Genomic DNA, 15,064 nt, shown 5'->3' with positions numbered 1-15,064 from the left:
ATATATTTTTCTTAGTTTCTTTTATTAAGATAAGATAAGTATAATATTAAATTAAAATAATTTTTTACACAGGGAAGTCCATTACAATAGTTTATTGCTGGAATTCTCTAACGTGACATTAGAAAATTCGAAATTTATGTACGATCACACTAGTTTATTTTGATAGATGAAGGTGGATATATACAATGTAATTTTATAAATAAAAAAAATATTTATGTAATTTTTTTTTGATACATAGTATAATTTTATAAATTAAAAAGAATATTTTTATTTATTATTTTTTTATCTACTATTTTTTATCATATTTTAAGATCATCTATTTTAGCTTAAATTATTCATCGATACTTCTCTTCTCTTTAAAATTTTTATAAAGTAGACAAAAAAATTTTCTCCACTGTAAAAACTTTTCTAAATTTTACTTTCCACTAAACTTACCATGAAATATGCATTGAAGCGGATCGTGGTGCCGGCGCCGAAATATAATTTTTCTTTTCGCGATTTTTCCTTTGTTTTTTATTTATTTTTTTGGTTAAGCAATAAAGCATCTCCTTTCCCTTCGCTTTCCAGTTGCCAAATCTAACTCCCAACTTTGAAGTGCCATCGACCCCGTTCCCTTTCGCCGTCGCGATTCGCCCACGCCCATCGATCGCCGAGGGATCCTCCCACTTCGGGCCATCTCAGGCTATCTGAACTCGAAAGCCATGGATTTCAACTAGCTTTTGTCTCTTATGGATCCGCCGGAACCCTCCGGCGGCGGCGGCGGCAGCGGCAGCGGCAAAGAAACGAGTGGAGGTGTGGGAGGAAGAGTACCTCGCGTAGTTTTCCTTCGGAACTTCATTCTCCACCTCGCCGCCCCCTTTCTGTTCTCCTTCCTGGCGGGACTCGTCGGTTTGGCCATTGAGCAACTCTCGGTCTCTTCCCTGGTCTCGCTACCATCATCTTGTAGGATTGTTTCTAGTGGTTAGCTTCTTTATGCTTGTCCACAATGTTCTTCACTATCAGTCATAATTTCTTTCGTGTAGAGTTTCCCTAACCGAAATGGTGACCAAGTTGACCTAGCGTAGTTGCAAATTTCACATTTAATTAATCTGTTCTTGTATGCCCGCTGATTCAATCTTATGACTTTGAGTTCATGTCCATTATTGATTGCTTCATGTGTTGAATAATGGTGTTTTTTTTTCTCTATTATACATGGGAATTACTTTATTTGTTAACAATATATACTTATCATGTTGTTTCCTCTGTCCCTTTACATTCCATCTATAATATGTCTTTGGTATGTTTTCAAGCTGGTGAACTATTTTTTATTGTTGTGGCACCTTTACCTTGGAAGTGCTAACAAGCTCAATGCACATGATGAATCTCTTTGCTATCCTTTCAAACTGCTAATTTCTAGCTTCAATATGCATTGACATTGACCTGTTATGCTTGGCTTGGATATCTTCTAGGTGTAGATGTTAGAACATCCAAGATATGCGAACTTGGAATATTGAATTATAGAGCTAAGCGAGTGCTCTATCCTTCAGAGAAGAACACAAGATTCCCTTGTCATTATGATTACTATTGGTCTGCTATTTTTGAGGTGATCAATAACTATTTAAATCAGACTAATCAATTGCTTCAATACTATGGCTAATAGAATGAAAAGACTTATTCATGCAGGTAGAGTACAAAGAATATTTTACTAGCCAAATATTTCATGCAGTGGCAGAGGTCCCCAAAGAAGCTCTCCCTGAGAAATGTCGCCCTGGTTTTGAGGCTGCCTGGTTAACTAAAATGAAATTCAAGGTAAAGGATCTGGTTTATGTTCTGAAGCAAAAACCTTTTTCTAAGGTTTGGAGGAAGGACCAATAGTTTAGGGTTTAGGACCTTGAGAGAACCCTTAGTTTGTAGCTAAATTCACTCATCATATGGCAAGTGATCTATAATATGCTTGATGCAGATATTTATCTTTTTTTTTTTCTTAGAAATTTTATTTTTTTCCCTCCTTAATATCACAATATCTTTTTCCCTTTTTAATATGCTATGCTTTCTGTAGGTAAATGAAACATACAGTTGTAGGTATATACCAGGTAGTAAAAAAGCTGACATTATGCCAGACGATCTCTTTCATTGCCAAGCAAAAGAACCTGCGATTACAGAGATGTTCAGGAGATTTTTTATTCTGTAAGTTCCTCAATACTGAGTTTTTCCTGCATTTGTGATCAGGTGCAACCTCATCTACTTTGCATCAATGTGTTTAAATACAACTTCAGAACTAAAACCCAAGTGTCTACCTCTTTTAACATAAAATGCTGCTTTCTGAGATTATTTTTTCGTAATATGTGTTAGATCTTTTTTTTCCTGGCTCCTATTACATTTCTTGGGAGCTTGATATAGTATTTCAATTGTCATTATACAAAATCTGAGCAAGGACCGGTGGCATGAATCTAGACGAGGGTTCACTTGAGCGCCTTAAATCTTCTTAGTCGCACGAATTCAATCAGACATTATCTAAGTGACAACAACATCCTTGATCATGTCTTCGTCTCCTCAAGCATAAATTCTAGGAGATTCATTTATCTAGGTGATAACAATATCCATGTCTATTAGGCACCCAAGTGTTGGTTGGTCCTAGGAAGATCGTACCGGTTCCACAGTTAAAAAATTTTGTACAAGTATCGAACATTTTCTAAACAACTTATTGTGTTCTTTAGAAATTAAATTAGGAATCGCAAACGGAACTTAATATTATTGATTCCAAATTTAACTTATCTGTTCTTAATGGTTTAGATTTGGATCACAAACGATGCTTAACATTATTGATCCAAATCCACCTATGTTATAAATTCAATTAAATATTAATTTTCAAAATTGGCTTCTAGAACTGCATGGCGAGACACTAGTCCTTCTTGGGTATGAGATCATCCACCACCGCCTAGACAAAGCCTTTTAAGGAAAGCTAATATTTAATTTTCTTATATAACTCTAGGTTTAACAAAAAAGAACAATCGAATCATAAATTCGAAAAACAAAAAAAAAACACAAACTCAAATCACAAATTCGAAACTCTAGAATCATATGTCTCTTGTGTTTGGAATTCATACAAAGAAAAATTAGCATGATGCGGAAAACAATTACTAGTTATACCTTTTCTTTGTATGCTAATAACCTCGAGATCTTCTGTCGTATTCCTCGTCTCCTCTTAGACGTCGTGTGGGCGACGAACCTCCAAGATGAACACCACCCAAAAGCTTCTTTCTCCTTCTCTAAAATCCGGCCACCACCACCACAAAGAAATAAAAGAGAGCAAGGGGAAAGGAAGGGGAGAGGGCCGGCCACAAGAGGGAGCACAAGCAAGAGAATAAGAATTGATGTATCATGAGGCCTCTCCTCCCCTTCTTTTATAATACTTGCCCAAGACAAACAAGGAAAGATTTTTACAAAAAATTAAAATCTTCCTCTTGTTTTTCCTTTCCTCATTTTTATTTCCTTTTTCTTCCTCTTGATTGATTTAATTGGATTGGCCGGCCCCTTGCTTGGGCACTAAGTAAGGGTGGCCAGCCCTAAGAGGAAAGGAAAGAAACAAAAAAAAACTTTGTAAAAATTTTATAAGCAAAGAAGACTCTTATAAAATTTTACAAGCTCTCATTTAATTTCCTAATGTGGATGTTTAAAAAAGGAAAATTTCAAATTTAAAACTCTTTTTTTTAAAACCATGTGGACGGTTAAAAAAATAAAGTTTTAAAATTTTTAAAACTTTCATTTAAACCATGCGGCCTAATTCAAATAAGGAAAGTTTTATAATTTTAAAATATCTCTTTTAAAACTTGTAGATATCTATAAAGAGAAGATTTAAAAAATTCAAAACACCCCTCTTAATTTGAATTATGTGGCCAACCCCTTTACAAAACTTGTGGCCGACCATTTTAGAGAAGATAGTGGTCGGCCCTTGGTTTGGTCACCAAGCCTTGGGCCGGCCCCCTCTTGGGCACCAAGATGGGCTTTTCATGAGTGGATATGAGGCATTAATGAGGCTACGACAGGGACCTAGAGGAGAAATTGATTTTGGCCTCCCGACGAGCTTGAGTATCCTGTGTTCGCCCTGAACACACAACTCAAGTTCATCAATAATAACTCAATCCACTAAAAGTTATTATTGCACTACCGCACCAATCCCAAATTACATTATGAGCTACTTCTTATCATGAGTGTGTTAGTCTCTCTGTGTTTAAGATGTCGAATGATCACTAATTAATTGAGTTACTGACAACTCATTTTAATTAATGTCTTAGTGCAAGAGTAGTACCACTCAACCTTATCGTCATGTCGGACTAAGTCCACCTGTAGGGTTTAACATGACAATCCTTATGAGCTCCTCTTGGGGACATTATCAACCTAGATTAGTAGGACACAATTTCCTTCTATAATCAACAACACACACTATAAGTAATATCATTTCCTAACTTATCGGGCTATTGATTTATCGAGCTAAATCTCACCCTTTGATAAGTCAAAGAAATGAATACTCAAGGTTCTAAAATTCGCTAGGCGCTAGTCGGGCGGCAGACCAGCGCCTAGCGCCTAGGCCGCCTAGGCGGGGACTAGGCGCCGCTAGGCGGATTCCTCGGTATCCCTTGTTTCATGTGGACTGTGGACAATGTCATATGCAAATCTAAATGTTTTCTTAAACAATTTCATAGCAATGAAGATCTAACTATGTATGCTAAAATAAATACATACTTTCCAATACCAAAAAATGAAAAACTATAAAAGAAATACTGAAATAGTTAAACAATAGAACATGCAGTAAGTTAAATAGTAGAACATGCAGTAAGTTATCATAATCATATAGTAAACAGTAGAACATTGGAAAACAGTAGCAATAGTTCAATTCAAGATTACAATGCATTGTGAACTAGTAACACTAAGCAAAATATAATTGTTAAATAACATAAATCATGTCTTAACAAAATGAGTTCAAAATTACACAACTAATAGACTCATATTTATTCTGCTTCTTCTTCTCCATAATTTTCAATAACTTGTTCTTCATCGTACACAAACTCAATATCATTATTGTGATCCTCGTCTTCTTCTTCGGATTCAAAATCATCTTCATGAAGTTCTCTCACTCTAGAGCTTCTTCGGGGTTGTAGATTTTCATCTGCTCCACTTGCTTTATCAACCATTTGCCAAGTGAGCCCGGAACCTAGTTCAACTTCATCATCTTCCCCACCATCCACAATCCAACCTTGTGCATTTGAAGCATCTTTTGCAAGAAGGACATCAACATTTCTTTCTTTTTCTCGTTTTTGTTTGTTCAACAATCTAGCATTAAATTGGACAAATACTAGATTGTTCAATCTATTGACATCCAACCTATTTCTTTTCTTTGTATGAATCCAAAAAAGAGAGAGAGAGAATAAATATAATAGTTAGTAACATGAATCTAAAACTTTAAAAATTAATACTTACTTTAATTAAAGACTTAAACTCCTTCGAATGCACTCCAATTTCTTTCACACCTAGATGAACTTGTAGTTAATGAAAATATTCTCAATGCTACTCTTAGTAAGTTGGGTGCGTGAGCACTGTATGTACTCCACCATACACATGGATCAAATGTATCATTATTTTTTTCACATGCTTTTGCTGCTAATGTTTTTCCAAATAACCCAACCTTGTCTCTATATTTTGCCAATTCCTTGTTAATAATTGTATATGTAGATCTAACTCATTGACATGCAAAATTTCCATGCATTCAAAATCCCCATCGCGACCTCCTCATAAAGAGCAATAGAACTATCTTTGTAGTAAAAATAAGGATTCAACAAAAATGCAGTGGTATGCAATGATGTATCAAGTCTATCCTTCATTTTTGACTCAATAATGACTATGATAGGCTGATAATTTGATTCCACGTTATTCAGAGCCACCTTGATATCTTCTTTAGCTTGAAGAAGCTCCCCATATAGAAACCCCATCGATGGCTTTCTATCTCCATCTACCAATCGAAGAACTCTTACCAAAGGAGCAAATATTTTTAAACACAGTGTCACACCATTCCAAAAACTCATGCTCATCACTGTAGAGTAAGTCAATTTTCCTTTGTTTGTTTTTGACCATTTACATTTCTCCCACATATCACTTGTAAACATTGCCCTTAAACTAACTTTTTTTTCAATCAAACTTTGCAATGTGAGGAAATTTGAGGCAAACCTGGTAACTCCTGGTCGAACTATGTCTCTCTTCTTCGTGAAACTTCTCATCAATGATAAAGTCTTATGGTGAGCATAGATGAAAATGGTAAAAGCCTTGGATTGCTCAATCACCTTTTTATATCGTGGAAGTTTGCCAATACTTTCAGCATGAGATTAATAGTGTGAGTTGCACATGAACTCCAAAAGATCCCAGGTCGTTTTTCTCTCATCAATTTAGCTGCAGCCATATTGTTGGTGGCATTGTCTGTAACAATCTGAACAATATTCTGAGCTCCTACTTGTTCAACACACTTGTCAACATACTCAAAAATAAGTTCAGCTGTATGCGCCTCCTCTGAAGACTCCTTAGACTCTAAAAATATAGTACCCTCCTTGCAATTAACACACAAATTTAAGATGCTTCTTCTTTTTCTATCACTCCATGCATCTGTCATGATCGAGCATCCATTCTTTGCCCATTCTTCTTCATGTTTCTTCAGCAATTGTTTTGTTCTTTCAACTTCAGCTTTCAATAGTGGCTCCCTAAGTTGATATTGAGTTGGAGGCTTGAATCCTGGTCCAAATTGACCCACTGCCTCCATTAGTTGCTTGAAGCTATCATTATCAACAGCATTGAATGAGATTCCATTTTCATAAACCCATCTCCCAACATATTGTTGAACTTGTTGAGTTCTCTCTTTGAAAAGTGCCTCATTTATATTTTGTTGGCGAAGCACTTTACTTCCACTGGAGCCTGCATTTTCTGGAGCAATTGCCGATGCATATTTATCCATGGGGCCAAGTGGAAGAGGCTTCTTAATTCCATCCATCCCTTCAATTTCAAGGCCTTCTTCTTCATCTAGAGAAATAGCCACCTCTGCTCTACAACTTTGTTCTTCCATTATTTTGTTCTTCTTTCTGTTCCTCCCTTCTAAAATAGTCTGTTTGCACTTATTTTTGTCTTCTTGAGATGCTTTTCGACAACTAGATACATTTCCTGGTATATTTCCAATGTGCTCCTTTATCCTATACACTCCTCCTGACATTGTTTTTCCACATAGCTTGCATTTAATTTTGTCGAGGTTTTTAGGATCAATCAATATCCCAAACTCCCATCCGATGTCGTTTGACTTTCTTCTAAGCATTCCGGTTTCGGGTTGAGTGACAGATGCTGTCGAAGATGGATTGCTTGCCATTATGATAACAGATAACCTGAAAAAATTATATATAACAGTATAACTTAACAAGTTAACAAGTAACAACATAGCATAGTATGATAATAAAATTTAATTATACATTTTAACTATACCAAACGATACAAAATAATGAAATATAACATTAACAAGTCTGAGAATATTTTTTATATATCAATATATCTTAATCTAACTAATAAAATTTATTAGATAATCATAATAGATATTTGTTTAAAAAAATTAAATTTAAAATATATTTTTTATATTTTTTAAATATGTAATGTGTAGCTTTTCTGGTTGTTTGAAATAATCTTATTCATCTTCAATTTCCGATCTGTAGAAAGGCAAGGCTTGGATGATCCAACTATTATCAATGACTTGTTTGAAATTGAAGATGAATAGAATTTTTAAAAAATTAATTTAATTTTCATATTTTTAAAACTGATTTATATAAATTAATAATATTAATTAAAATTTTTAAAATTTTAATATAATTTTAATATTTAATTATTTATAAATCTGATTAATATAAATTAATAATATATAAAATTTATAAATACAATTTATATACATTAATAATATGTATTATGATTTTTTTAATTTTTTTTTTATATTTTTAAATCTGTTTTTTACTTTTATAAAATTATATATAAATTAATAATATTTATTGGAATTTTTAAAAATTTAATATAATTTTCATATTTTTATAAATTATAACTGATTTATATTAATTAATAATATTTATTAGATTTTTTAAAATTTTAATATTTATAAATCTGATTAATATAAATTAATAATATATAAAATTTATAAATACGATTTATATAAATTATTAAAATTAATAATATGTATTATGATTTTTTAAATTTTATTTATTTTTAAATTTTTAAATCTGATAAATGAAATGATAATTGAAAATATTTATAATAATTTTTATTTTTTTAAATCTGTTATATAAATTAATATTTAATAATATTTATTAAAAAAATTAAATCTATTATTATTGAATGATTTGAATCCTTATTAGGTTTTATGAACCGAACCCTACCCTATTATTAAAATTATCCCGTTAGGAATTGTTTTAATTTATTAATTATTAAATAAAATAAATTCGTGAAAAAAAAAACGCCGTCGCGGCAGCAGGCGTCACACGAAGTTGCGACGCCACCGGCCGCCACCGGACTCCACCGGCGCCTCGCGAGAGGCCTCCGGCGCCGACGGAAGTGTCGCTGGACAAGTCCGGTGCGTCCGGCGTTGCTTCCAGCGGCGCCGGTAGCGTCGCGGAAAGCGTCTGGCGCATCGCGATGCTACCGGCGTTGCTCGAAGGAAAGCCGGACTTCGCCGGACGCGCCGGACGCGTCCGGCGACCCTTCCGGCGGCGTCTGATGCCCTGCGACGCGTCCGGTGTTACCGGAGAGTTGTCGCGACGACGAAGAAACAAAAAAAAAAAAAGAACAGAACAAGAAAACCATAAAAACTCACCGGAAGATGCTGCAGGGCGAAGACGCAAGTCGGCGAAGCACGAAGACGAAGCGCGATGAGAGAAGACGAAGCGCTAGCAAATATGATTTAGCGAATCGCGATAAAAAAACATACCTAAAATACATAAGCCGCCGAAGCCCGCGTTGGCCGCCGAAGCCCGCGTTGGCCGCGGAAGCCCACCGAGGGCCGCCTAGGCGGCCGCCTAGGCGCCTAGGCGCCTAGGGCGCAATTTAGAACACTGTGAATACTAAATATATGTGCTTGTTATTATATTAGAATTAAGAGCACACACTTTCATAATAACTAAGGTGTTGTTCTTTTATCAAGTCAGTATAAAAAGAACATACTTTAAATGGTCCTGCTCAATACACTCAAAGTGTACTAGTGTAATTTATTAGTCAAGATAAATTAACATCTAATTACACTACGACTATTCCAATGGTTTGTTCCTTTCATCTTAGTCGCGAGCTACTGTTTATAATTTATAAAGAACCGATAACATGATCTTCTGTGTGTGACACCACACACCATGTTATCTATAATATAAATTAATTGAACAACTACACTTAGTATAAATGTAGATATTTTTGATCAATATGATTTTTTATTTCAAAATAAGTGTTTACAAAAGCTAGACTTTTAGTATATACTCTAACACCAAGTTGGAAAGATCTATTCCTTGCTATGATGACACTTTTCCTCTTCCTCATAGCCATGACATGTGCTAGTTAGGCCATCATCCTCACATTCTTCTCCAACTTCTCCTGCAAGTTCACCATGATGCATGTTGGATTGGGTATTGTTACGATGCGTACCACAGTGTCGCATGGCTGCATCCTAGTTGATGGTAGTTTGCATTAACTTTGTTGATGGTAGGCTAGTTTCAGGAGGCAAAGCCCTCACATGAGGGGTATTTTGTCATTTCCCTTCCTCTTCAAGCAAACAATTTCATCCCTTCCTCTTCCCACCATATTTCCCTCCTTCCTTCCTCTATCTCCTTCCCTTCCAACTTCCCTCCTCCAAAGTAAACTCCTCTAAAAGAACTTTATTCTTTAATGAAAGGAATAAAGCTTGATTTTGTTCTATATGTTAAAACATAAGAATTATACTTGAACAAGTGCATAGCCCTTATGCATTGCATACCTAGGTGTTTTAAAGCTGTTAGCACTTTAAGGCCATCCTTGCTCTTGTGGAACGAAAGAATTTCATGGAAAGACATAGAAGTTGAGGCATATTCATCTTCCCATCCTCGAAAATTTGGAAGGAATCCAAACTCCTTTCTGTGGAAAGTTTTTTTTTTCCAAAAAATTTCCACCTACAATATGCTGGAAACAAACTTTTACAGCAGAAAAATCGGGGAATGCTGTCTTTGCCCTTTTGAATCGTCCTTAGTCTTTTTTTAATCTTGGCATAGAACCATGATGAAAATAACGATGAGGATGAGATTGGAGGCAACCATGATACTTCATTCGAGCATCGTTGTCAGGGAGTGTCAGCTGAGATCGGAGGTGAATGTTCTCATTTTGGTGTCAGATGGGCCTTGCATTATGGTTAGGGCATTCATATCGCGAGCACGTGTGGATGTGTTGCAGTGTGGTCAGAGGGACTGATGGGGAGGAGGTCAATGAGAGACTATGTTCTGGAAATGGTCGAGGAGTCGGCAGTGCTGTGAAGGAGCTATTGGCTGAATTATTTTACTGGAGAAATGTGGAATTCTTCTTCACTTCCTTTCCTTTGCGTGATGTAAGCATGCCTAAACAACACAAACTATTAACATGGATGAACAAAAGGACCTGAATTAGAGAACTGGGTGGGTAAATGCTATGGGCCAAGAAAACCTAGGGTTGGGTGCCACTGCTAGATCCACCGTTACCCTCAAACTATGGATTAGTGTCCCAACTCAACAATAAAATAATTTTAATTGATAATTAGTACGGAAGTTGCATTTATTCATAAATGCATTTATGTTATTTGGTTTTGATCATTTTGAATAGAATCTGTAAGCATTCTTTAAATTCAGCATATAGTGCATATTGAAGGACTATAGCTAATCATATGGCTAAAGCTATGTTACTTGGACTGGGGTTGTGATTATCTTATAGTATGATCTAGGTGTTGCTTCATCTTTCTATATTTATAAATGTTCAAAATATATAGGAGTTAGATAAATTCTTGAGCATTAGAGGGCTAAAGTTAGTATTCTAAAAATCGGCCTAAGCGCCGCTTAGGCACTAGGCACCAGCCAGTCACACCGAAAATATATTAGTCGACCAGCCTAGGTGGCCTTGGTGGGATTAGGCGGCCTTAGGCACTGACTAATCAGTCGAATCGTCTAGGCGTCGTGGAAATAGTATATGGGTTTTATGATTTTTTTTTAGTTTGGACTTTTAAATTTAAAGCCTAATTAAAAAAAACTGAAATGTAACATTTTTTTTTTGTTTGGGCTTAAGTTTTATAAACCCTAAACTTTGGTCCAATAAGAAAATCGATTTGTTGGCTTGCCCTAGCGGCTAGCACCAAACTTCATCTTTATCATACTGAGTAATATTCATTATACAATCGTAATATTCATTAAAGTTGAAAGGTAATTTATTTTAATTTTGATACTTGCAAATTGAAAGATAATTTATTTTAATTTTGATTTCTCTTCACTCGATTTCTACATGAGAAAATATGTTTTTTGCATAAGTATCTTGTTTTATTATTTTTTTGGATGATAATATTGGACCTTAAGACAAAAATAAATTTTAAAGTGATTTATGAATTCAATTGAAGTTAGAGCAGTGGTCTTGTACTTGTTAAATATTGAAGGTTCAATAAAATTGTGAGAAAAATGATGGATAAGATGGATGATTAAATCACATAACTTCCAAAGTTGTTGATTTTATTCTTAAATCTCTTTTTGAGTTATTCCATTTAACTGATGAAGTGATTAACAATAGGTAACAATGTCAAACAATCTATTTTCGATGACATCTGTCACTCAGCCTAAATATGAAATTCTTAGAAGCAAGTCAATTGACATTGGATGGGAGTTCGGGATTTTAAATGATCCTAAGAACCTCGACAAAGTTAAATGCAAGTTGTGTGGGAAAATAATGTCTGTTGGAAGTTTATAGGATTAATGAACACATTGGAAATATACCTAAAAATGTATCAAAAAGTATCTCAAGAAGATCACAATAAGTGCAAATAGACTATTTTAGAAGGAAGATATAGAAAGAAGAATAAAAGAATGGAAGAAGAGAGTTGTAGAGTAGAGGTGAATATTTCTCTAGATGAAAAAGAAGGTAATGAAATTGAAGGGAAAGATAGAGCTTAAAAAACCTCTTCCACTTTGCCCCATGGATAGATATGCATCGATAATTTCTTCACAAAATGTAGGATCAAGTGGGAGTAAAGTACTTCACCAAAAAAAATATAAATGAGATTTTTTTTCAAAAAGAGAATTCAATAAGTTCAACAATATGTTGGGAGATGAGTTAATAAAAATAGAATCTCATTCAATGCGGTTGATAATGATAACTCCAAGCAACTAATGGAGGCAGTGGGTCAATTTAGACCAGGATTCAAACCTCCAACTCAATATCAATTTAGGGAGCCACTTTTGAAAGTCGAAATTGAAAGAATAAAATAACTGCTGAAGAAACATGAAGAAGAATGAGCAAAGAATAGGTGTTCAATCATGGCAGATGCATGGAATGATAGAAAAAGAATAAGCATCCTAAATTTGTGTGTTAATTGCATGGAGGGTACTGCATTTTTAGAGTCCAAGGAGTCTTCGAATGAGGCACATACAACTGAACTTATTTTTGAGTATGTTGACAAGTGTGTTGAACAAGTAGGATATCATAATATTATTCAGATTCTAACATACAATGCCACCAACAATATGACTATAGTTAAATTGATGAGAGAAAAGCGGCATGAGATCTTTTGGAATTCTTGTGTAACTCGCTGTTAATCTCATGCTTAAAAGTATTTGCAAGCTTCCACGATATAAAAAGGTTATTGAGCAAGCCAAGTCTTTTACCATTTTCATTTATGGTCGCCATGAAACTTTGTCATTGATGAGAAGTTTCACGAAGGAGAGAGACATAACCTGGCTAGGAATTACTAGGTTTGCATCAAATTTCCTCACATTGCAAAATTTGATTGGGAAAACATCTAGTTTAAAGGTCATGTTTACAAGTGATATGTGAGAGAAATGTAAATGGTCAAAACAAACAAAGGGAAATTGACTTTCTCTACTGTGATGAGCATGAGTTTTTGGAATGATGTGATACTTTGCTTGAAAATATTTGTTCATTTGGTAAAAGTTTTTCGATTGGTAGATGGAGATAGAAAGTCATCCATGGGGTTTCTATACGGGGAGTTTCTTCAAGCTAAAGAAGATATCAATGTGACTCTGAACAACGTGGAATCAAATTATAAGTCCATCATAGTGATTATTAAGTCAAAAATGACAGATATACTTGATATATCATTGCATACCACTGTTTTTTTGTTGAATCCCTATTTTTACTATAAAGATAGTTCTATTGCTCTTCACGAGGAAGTCACAACGGGGATTTTTGAATGCATAGAAATTTTACATGCCAATGAGTTTGATTTATAAGATACAATTATTAATAAGAAAAATGTAAAATATACAGACAAAATTGGATTATTTGAAAAAATATTGGCAACAAAAGCATGTGAAAAAAATGATGATACATTTGATCCATATTGATGGTGGAGTACATACAGTGCTCACACACTCAACTTGCTAAGAGTGACTTTGAGGATACTTTCATTAACTACAAGTTCATTTGAGTGTGAAAGAAATTAGAGTGTATTTGAAGGAGTAAACTTTTACTTTAAGTCTTTATTAAAGTAAAGTACTAATTTTTAAAGTTTATATTCATGTTACTAACTACAATATTTACTTTCCCTGTTTTATTTTTTAACATTCATAAAAAAAAGGTTGGATATTAAGAGGTTGAACAATCTAGTATCTGCCCAATTTAATGTTAGATTGTTGAACACATAGAAAAGAGAGTAAGGAAGGAATGTCGATGTCATTCTTGTAAAAGATGTTTCAAATGCACAAGGTTGGATTGTAGATGGTGTGGAAGATGATGAAGTTGAACCAGATTTCGGGATCACTTGGCAAATGGTTGATGAAGCAACTGGAGCATACGAAAATCTACAATCCGAAGAAGTTCTATAATGAGAGAACTTCACGAGAATGATTTTGCATCCGAAGAAGAGGAGGATCACAACGATGATATTGAGTTTTTATCTGATGAAAAACAAGTTGTCGAAAATTATAGAGAAGTAGAATAAATTTGTGATATTTTATTAGTTGTGTAATTTTGAACACATTTTAAATTTGAAGTTATAGAATGTGATTTATTATATAATTTATGTTGATACTATGAAATCCGTCTAGCGACGTCTAGTCCTTGCTTAGGCGCTAGGCGATGATCTGACACCTTATTAACGCTTAGCGAATTTTAAAACCTTGGTTGAAGTATAGGTCTCCCAATGATAGGTAAGGGTAGGCTGTATATAATTACAGATACATTTGTTTCATTGTTAATTTTCTTGTATTTCTTGTACTAGATTATCTCCATGGTTTGTTTTCTTTGACCATGATTTTGGTAAGATAACTTGATGCTGCAGCTTTAAGTTGAATCGTTGTACTTTACTATATTCATGATAGAATTTAGTATGTGATTGATTGTAATTTCCATAGGCGTTTGATACTCATCAATATCTTAAACAGATCCAAAAATTTATGCCTCAAGGAGTTTTCTGGACGTCATATATTGCATTCAGCAGCAGGAGTTATCTTTGGCATGCTGGTCTCCTTGTTTGTTCTCGTCCTTGTCAGAATATTCCAAAACATAGCTCGAACAATTGTTAGAAATTGGACCAGTCCGAATGCTAATATTATGGTGAAACTCAGGCGATTTTGCCTTCTTGTGGCCTACATATGTGCTATGTGCTGGTTAAGTTTACACTATAGCAAGTCAATAGGGTCACAGCAGTCGTTTTCCAAAAGATCTGTATGAAGTCTCGTGGAGATAGAATTTTATTTATGTACGATAAGTAAAACTGCAATTCTTTCCTCAAGTTTGTAACTATAGGCTTCATAATCTGGAAAAACCAGAACGTAAGCGGGTTAATGTATTAGTGCTCCCAATGCAGCAGTCCTACTAG

At 34.6% G+C, this 15,064-nt stretch overlaps 1 protein-coding gene across 1 annotated transcript; it reads left to right on the top strand.

The window, feature by feature from the left end:
• The first annotated feature begins 551 nt into the window (after positions 1-551).
• Positions 552-14,995, top strand: LOC122011818. The gene is made up of 5 exons (XM_042568205.1): positions 552-960; positions 1,449-1,582; positions 1,663-1,788; positions 2,039-2,166; positions 14,628-14,995. Exons 1-5 carry the CDS (start codon positions 729-731, stop codon positions 14,914-14,916), a joined length of 909 nt encoding a protein of 302 aa, XP_042424139.1. The 5' UTR covers positions 552-728; the 3' UTR covers positions 14,917-14,995.
• The last annotated feature ends 69 nt before the right edge of the window (positions 14,996-15,064 follow it).

The sequence above is a fragment of the Zingiber officinale genome, chromosome 8A (assembly GCF_018446385.1).
Source record: "Zingiber officinale cultivar Zhangliang chromosome 8A, Zo_v1.1, whole genome shotgun sequence".
Classification (NCBI taxonomy): Eukaryota; Viridiplantae; Streptophyta; class Magnoliopsida; order Zingiberales; family Zingiberaceae; genus Zingiber; species Zingiber officinale.
This window is presented reverse-complemented; position numbering and strand designations above follow the sequence as displayed.